This window comes from Frankliniella occidentalis, unplaced genomic scaffold, assembly GCF_000697945.3.
Source record: "Frankliniella occidentalis isolate FOCC.00 unplaced genomic scaffold, Focc_3.1 Scaffold223, whole genome shotgun sequence".
Classification (NCBI taxonomy): Eukaryota; Metazoa; Arthropoda; class Insecta; order Thysanoptera; family Thripidae; genus Frankliniella; species Frankliniella occidentalis.
Genome location: NW_026267349.1, coordinates 143835 through 151419, shown reverse-complemented (window position 1 = coordinate 151419; position 7585 = coordinate 143835). Strand labels below are relative to the sequence as shown.

Below are 7585 nucleotides of genomic sequence, written 5' to 3'. Positions count from 1 at the left end.
CCTCTCTCTCCCTCTCCCTCCCTTCCGTCCCTCTCTCCCCTCTTCTCCCCCACCCACTTTGCCCCCGTCTCTCTGACAATAGTAAATAGAGAGAAATGCCAGAGAGAAATAAAAGCCTTATGCCCTCCGTAACAATTAAATTAGTTGAACGTTCCAGAGGTTCCGGAGAGGTTCCGTCTGGTATGCTCCCCCGCGGCCCTGGAGGAGGTATGGCTCCAGGTGTATCCCAGGAAGGGGGAGGCCGCCAATGCTCCCGCAGCCCTGAGAGCGGTATGCAGTCTCCTGGGCTGGGGCGCCGGGCGCCGCCGGGCGCCTGCTCACGAGGCCGAGAGCCGACTGGAGAGAGAGAGGGTGGGTGAGAGGCCTTATTGGCCTTTCCGAGGGCCTTTCCATCTAATAACTCTTGTGAGCTTGTGCGGGAGATGCACGACGCCAAAAAACAACTGTAAAAATTCTTCAGATTTTATGGCATACATTGCGAAGTTCTATGCATCTTCGTGTAGGAGCGTGACATTTGTAAGATGACTGTGCCTTCTGCTACTTTTATTCAAGAAGCATCTCCGACATTTGCTATTTGGTAATTAGCTAGCTGTGTCTTTAGCGACATGAATTCGTTCATCTCGCATTCGTTGAATAGTCAAAACCTCTATAATGATTCAATAATTGATCTGTCCCGAAATGTATAGCTTATTTATGGCGCTTACTGTGTCCAAATTTTGAGGAGTTGCACACATACTACTGCACAAGTATCGAGTTTAACACTTCGAAGTGTCGTACCAAATAGTTGCACAAAAGCGTTAACCAGTTGCACACTTTCAAGTGTTAGGCACACTTGGTTTATCAGTGCACTCAGGTGTGGTCGGGGCCGGGGCCGGCTGCTACCGGAGGCTGTGGGGCCGCAGCGGTGGCCCGGCGTGTCTGCGGGGGGTGCCCTCTGATGTAACGCCACCGGGAGGGGGGCCTTGTCGCCCACCCCGCCGCGCCCCGCCCCGCCCCGCCCCGCCGGGCCGCCCACCATCGAGCGCCGAAGCAGCTGGGGGTGCCGGGAGCCCCACCCCGCCGCGCCCCACCCTGCCACGCCCTGCCACGCCCGCTATCTCTCCTCTCACCTCTACTAAGCGCTTCCGCTCTGCACTCTTTGCGCCAATCGGGTGGCTGGTCAGGTCTGTCCGGACTGAGGTTCGGACAGTCAAAAAAATAGAAGCCATAGTCAAGGATGGACTCACAATATTCCTAGAGCAAAACAAAATTTTAATTCCACAACAATATGGATTCCGTGAAAAGAGGCGTACCCAGGTGGCTGCAGCAAATTCCAGGAAGCCTTAAATTATCACAAGAGTGCTGCTGGTCTCATAATCGATTTTTCAAAGGTCTTTGATACAGTAACCCCAAAAATATTAATCAAAAAATGGAAGCAATTGGAGTGAGAGGAAAAGCATCGATGTGGTTTGAAAGCCATCTAAGAGGAAGATAACAATACGTAGAGATAAATGGAATAGAAAGCAGCACTGTTCAAAGAAAAACTGGGGTACCGCAAGGATCAATACTAGGGCCTAATCTTCATTATTAATGACATTACCACCATCAAGCTCAGAGGAATACCTACACTATTTGCTGATGATACAAATATCTTTTCAAAATCTGCAGTGTATATAACCAGCTCCCAGGCGACCTTATCAATTGTAATGATATAAATATGTTCAAAAAGAAATTAACAAAATGGATTCTTGACAAGAGAGATCTTCCATGATGCCATGCAATGTGTTTTGTAAAACTGCACTGATAAACTAAGTGTTCAACTGCTCAACACTTGTAAGTGTGCAACTGCTAGTTAAATACTTTCAAGTGTGCAACTGCAAGTTGAATACTTGCAAGTGCACAACTTGGGAGGTGTGCACTTGCAAGTGTGCAACTCCTCGGTTGAGCACTTCCTACACAGTGAGCGTTCCATCTAAGGAAGTGTTCAACCAGGGAGTTGTACACTTGCAAGTGCACACCTACCGATTTAAACACTTGCAAGTGTACGACTACGTAGTTGCACACTTGCAAGTAATCAACTTGCAGTTGCACACTTACAAGTGTTGAGCAGTTGAACACTTAGTTTATCAGTGTGTGATTTAAAAAAAAAAACAAAAAAAAAACAACAACAAAAAAACACCTTTATCCACTCCTGTAATTGTGATGTAGCGCCCCCCTCATGGGGCTGTGCTCTAAGGGACAGATTTCTTAAGACAATAAAAAACAGAATAGTGTCAACGTTAGTCCGTCTCAACGATGCACTCACCCAAACCAAAAGTGCAACTTCTTTCTACATGTAAGTGTGCAACTGAAAGCTTAATACTTACAAGTATTTAACTCTGTAGCTGTGCACTTGCAAATGTGCAACTCGTCTGTACTGCGTGCAAAGGGCAGTTGAAGACTTGCAAGTTATGTAGATGAACACTTGCAAGTATTCAATTCAAAGAGACTTAATGTAGAATAATGTCCCTCTGTCTGGAGCGAACCTTTTCGTCAAAGAGCTCGTGCCTTGTCCTATTCTTTTGCGAATGCCCTTTGGAGGTTGGTCTTCTTTGCCGCGTGGAAGCTGCAGCAGACAGGAGCGGCGCGGCGAGAGGAGGGGTGGGGGGAGGAAAAAGGGAGGGAGGCATGTGCCCCCCAGGGTGTTTGGTAGGCCCCCGCCCGACCTATCGACCGACATTTAGGTCCTGCCGGCGGTGGCCGGCCGGCCGGCCGTGTCGAGGGTGCGCTGGCGGCCCTGTGGGGCTGCCCGCCCCGCCCCGCCCCGCCCCGCCCCGCCCCGCCACAACAGGCTTCCTCCCGGTGCTCCGCTGCGCAACGTACCCGTCGCTACAGTAGTTCATTTCGCGAGTCGTTCATACAAACGGCAGAGCTGTGGCGGAAGGGGTGGTGGCGCGGGTTGGTGGGATTCTCTCCCTGGAAAAAGGGAACAACGCGGAAACAATGGTGCTGACTGCGAACGTTATGCGGCTTCGTTCAGGCGGTGCGGGAGCTGTGGGAGTTGCCACTGCTATTCACTCACCGTGATGTCACATTTCAACGACTGTGACTCGTCTCCCGTTGGCTTTGACTATTGTGTTTCATTCGTTATAATGTGACACAGGTACGCCCTGCAAATTCATAACGCATGTGACTATTTGACTTGGTAGTCTAAGCAATGTGACACTATTCACAGTTGATTGAATGTGACGCCATGCTTTCAATTTCAAGGAAAATCTTCCTGTAAAACAAATATTTTCCACTGTGTACAATTTCTAGAAATCGTATCACTTGAAGGTCGCGTTCCCAGGACCCGCAGCTAGAAGCCCCTGGCCTGGCGTTTCATTTGTACCTCTGCCGGGAAGGGCACGCGGCGGGCGCCGGGCCTGTCCAGTATTGCGGATGCCATGGCGGAGGCAGGCGCCTGTCTGATATCGCCAGCACCAGCAGGGCTGCCGTGGTGTCATTGGCAAACAATATCCCGTCGTGAATGCCGTGGCGGTCAGCGCGCCGAGCTCATCCCCGCGCGCTATCGGCGCTGCCCAGGCGGCTTGCACGGAGAAAAATAGTTTGCTGCACAGCTAAATCTTAATCTGCTGCCTGCAATATTGTCATAGTAGCTAATAATTTAACTACAGTGGTAATTTTATACATACAACAACCTCCTCTCAGGGATTATCACCAGAGCTATCCAAATCAGCCAAATTGCTAATATTTAGCCACTTTAATTGCTGCATCCAGCTAACTTTTCTTAGCAGCTTAGCTAATATTTAGGTACGTAGCTCACCTATTTAGCTCGATAGCTAAAAGTTGCCAGATACTAACAATTAGGTAAAATAGCCAACTCATTTTTCTGCGTGTGCAGGCGGTCCAGGAGCGCGCGAGGGTAATGGCAATATATCCCACTGGGTTTGGGGAGCCCTCCAGGCATCAAGGGTTTTGTAAACGCTTTAGGCCTAGTTCAACATGTTTTCAAAAGATTTTACGTGTTTTAGTTCGAGCGGCGGCCGTAAGAGCCGTGTGTCGTTTTATTTCTCTTTGTTTTCAGCCTGCTCTTCTGTTTTGAAGAAGCTTCCGAGGGGGCTCAATATCCTGCCAAAGTGTCTGTTCCACCGGAAGGAGTTGCGCTGGAACCTTATTATTTGCTTTCATTTTCCAGGAGCAGCAGCAGAGGGCGGCCAATGGCGTTGCCAACGGCTCCAGCGCGCTGGACAACATGCGGAGCCTGGAGACCTACCTGGGAGAGATCATGCGCTCCGGAGAGGACACCCCCGAGCACCTCAAGGGTGAGTACCGCCAAACACGGCGTGGGCCAGGCCGCACTCGGCGCGTTAAAACCATCGAATTCCTCCCTGAAAACGTGTGTCTGATGGGATTCCGAGTCGAGCCCTAATAACAACAGGAATAGGATTTCTATGTAGTGGTGTTGCCTTGCATCGTCGCTCGGCTGGGAACCCCATCACATAAAGGATGACTGGAATATGACCACGGATTGCACTTCGTGTGACGTCTGTCCTACTCGTGTTGTCAGTTGGGCTTTGATGGCACTGATTTTTTTGTTTGGTTTGTTTGGCGTACGTCGCCGACCATTTGGAGCTTCTATTTCCCTTTATTTAACACAGAACAAAAGGAAAACATCTTTGTGTGCTCTACTTTACCTTTTTTCTGCTTTTCGGACTCGTCGGATAAAAGAATTACCAGAGCAATGCAATTAAAACTTGCAAAAAGTGTTATCGGCTCCGATGCTTTGCACTCGTCTTCCTCGGCGTCACACCAATATGTGTCTGTGTTTACTTTATTTATTTTATTCTAAGTTTTTGTGCCTATGTTTTTGCTCCGTCATTTGATTGAAGCTCAAACGAAAACCAATGGTGAAAGAGCAAGTAATGAAAATGTAACAGTAGTCATGTGTTTAAATTACATGCCACGTTACGCCTCGAGAGTTAGTCGATTAATCGCGTCACTTGTCCAAAAGGTACTCAATATTGATTGAAGGAAACCGACGTCAACACAGGGTACTTATAGAATGTAGGATTAATTTTTACGCATAACTTCTTGAATAGGGTTCGTTTTATTGCTAATAAGAATAAACAAATGGGGCTTCAAAAGTGATTTCGATAAAATGCAATCGCGTTCTATGTCCAGATCATTCCGGAAAGCATTCTTTTCCTTTCGAAGCAGCGTTGTCCCGTTGGCAAGCGTGAACCGTGTTGACCGCGCTGCCGGGGGCGTTCGCGTCGAGCCGCACGAGGGCGAGACAGACTGGATTGGGCGCCATAATTGGCTGGGAAAGAAAAGGAATATGATCTTTTTTGTGCACCAGTTTTTTTGTTGTTGTTTTTTTTGTGCTTTTGTTTTATGAGTTTTTTTAGGGCGTTTCGCTTACCGGTCCTGTGTTTGGGGCGCGTCGTTTGATTAGATACACTGTAGACAATATTTAGACGTTATTCGTATCAATATCGGTTATTTTTCGTCGATCTCAATAAAAGGACTTGCATGCGCACGCCTGTTGTCTATTTTTATCAATTAATAGAAACTGTTGCAGTTTTTGATACATAATTCGTCATTATTTTATATAGTGCGATGAGAAATTGTAATTGCTTATGCAACGTTGGAGGACTCCGGAGCGATGCTTTCAAGGGCTTTTCGTGGGAGGTAGACGCATGGCGCATCGTGGAAGAAAAATTAATTTCCTTGCAAAAGTGGGAGGTTTCCGCCCGCCAGCACCTCTCCGGTGCGACTGAAAGAAAAGAGACGGGGATAAAAAAGAAGCTCGATAAGAAAGAATGAGAACAGGGATGGGAAGAGCGAAAACTTAGGATCCAACCAGAGCCAGAGATCAAAGTGGGCCTTTGGCTGGCTGGAGCAAGAACCATAGGTAGGGCCTCTGCACAAAGGTGGAGGACACGAGAGAGAAAGGATGTCGACGCATGAGAGTGAGGTCAACATTTGTCATGTGGGATTCACGAGAATGCACGCAAATTTCGTGGACGTTTCTACCAACATAAGGGGTGCTAGAGATGAGCGAACAGGCCAGTTCGAATCTATACAAACTCGCACAAAATCAGTCCCGAAACCTTCGAACAAAACCGAATAGCAGAATTTTCTATCAAACGAACAGTTCCCTGTTCAAATTCGAACAAACAAGCAAATCTGTTACACTTTGCGCCTTTGCTCTCCTCCCTTCCCTCGATGTTGCTACTACGTAAAGAATGTTTAAAATTAAACCATTTAGAGCATTGATATCATAATGTATCCTAGGCGGGAATCACGGACTCCAAACACATGTCCAACGAGTGCACCAAAAGATAGAGATACCAGGTGGCTGATTCGCGCCGCGCACTTCTGTAGTTATACTGTACCGCATGCACGAGTGCGGGCGGGTTGCCTACTCGCTCGGCTCGTAAGGCGCCGTGGACAGGGGCGATAGGCAAGCCCGCCCGCACTCGTGCATGCGGTACAGTATACCTACAGAAGTGCGCGGCGCGAATCAGCCACCTGGTCTGGTATCTTCTTCTCTTTGCGGTTTCTGCGGCACGCTTGTTACTCATTTGGGCGAGTAGCAGAGTAGCAGCAAAAGCCAACTTTTAGACTCTTAGCCGCCTCTGTGTGCTGCAACTGCTGCAGCTGCTGACGAGGGTGCCCCCCACCTGCCGCACGCAGGCGCTCCAAGAGTAGCCTAACTTCTTGTCGAAATAACCGCGCGGCTACATTCCCGAGCGCTGAGGAGGATCGGCGGAGGATCCCGGGGTCGAGGGGGGGGCGCGCACCACAAGCAGGAGCAGCAGCGGCAGCTCACGGCCGGAGGCAAGGCGCCATCGGAGGGAAAGAACCCCGACGTCGATAACGCGTTGATCAACGTTGGAACTATAGGTTTAGTGCATTTACAAAGGAACTAAAACTGCCAAAGGCACTGTTATTTGCTCCTGTCGGGCTATTTAGTGTGTGAATAACTCTTTCGAACGAGCAATGGATGAGACTTTTTCTAATACCTTATTGTTTTAGACCGTAGACCGTACTTATCCAAAACTGTGCGGCCACTAAACTTGAAAAACATGTTTGCTGACACTGGGCAGGGGTGTGCGCCGTGAGTTGTTTGCCGAGTCCGACCAATGTATCCGACAGACAGCAGCCCGGTTGGCGAGGACGCGTGGTCGTGGTCGTGGTCGAGTGGACATGGCGCTGTTGCCTGTCCGCGGTCGGAGCGACGCAAACGCGAACACTGTCAACCCTTGCCTATGGTTACAGTTAAACTTAAATTTTCCTTAGCACCCCTAAAGCACGACCCCTAAAGCAAACTCCAGGTTTGTTTACTTTGTTTAGCTGTAGCAGTGTCGAGCGGATGCGCATTGCGCAGGGCGGATGCGAAGCGTACGCTTTTTCATCTCTGTTGTTAGGATATTGACGAGTCCACTGTTGAGGCTCGCGTTGCCTCTGCGCCCGCGGGCAACATCCCGCCATCCGTATAGACATGGTATAGAGCACAAAGTTTGCTATCTTCTGTCTTCCTCTTCCGGCTCGTGACCCCCCCCCCTCTCTCTCTCTCTCTCTCTCTCTCCCTCTCTCTCCCTCTCTACCTCCCTCCCTC

The 7585-nt window shown here is 49.2% G+C and overlaps 1 protein-coding gene across 1 annotated transcript in view; it reads left to right on the top strand.

The window, feature by feature from the left end:
* The window catches only part of LOC127748723 (cytoplasmic polyadenylation element-binding protein 2-like), a gene marked incomplete in the record, with an annotated part of 85781 nt that overhangs the window by 23014 nt on the left and 55182 nt on the right, over positions 1-7585 (top strand). The window contains 1 exon segment of the mRNA XM_052272744.1: positions 4157-4283. Coding sequence (XP_052128704.1) covers positions 4157-4283 — 127 coding nt within the window.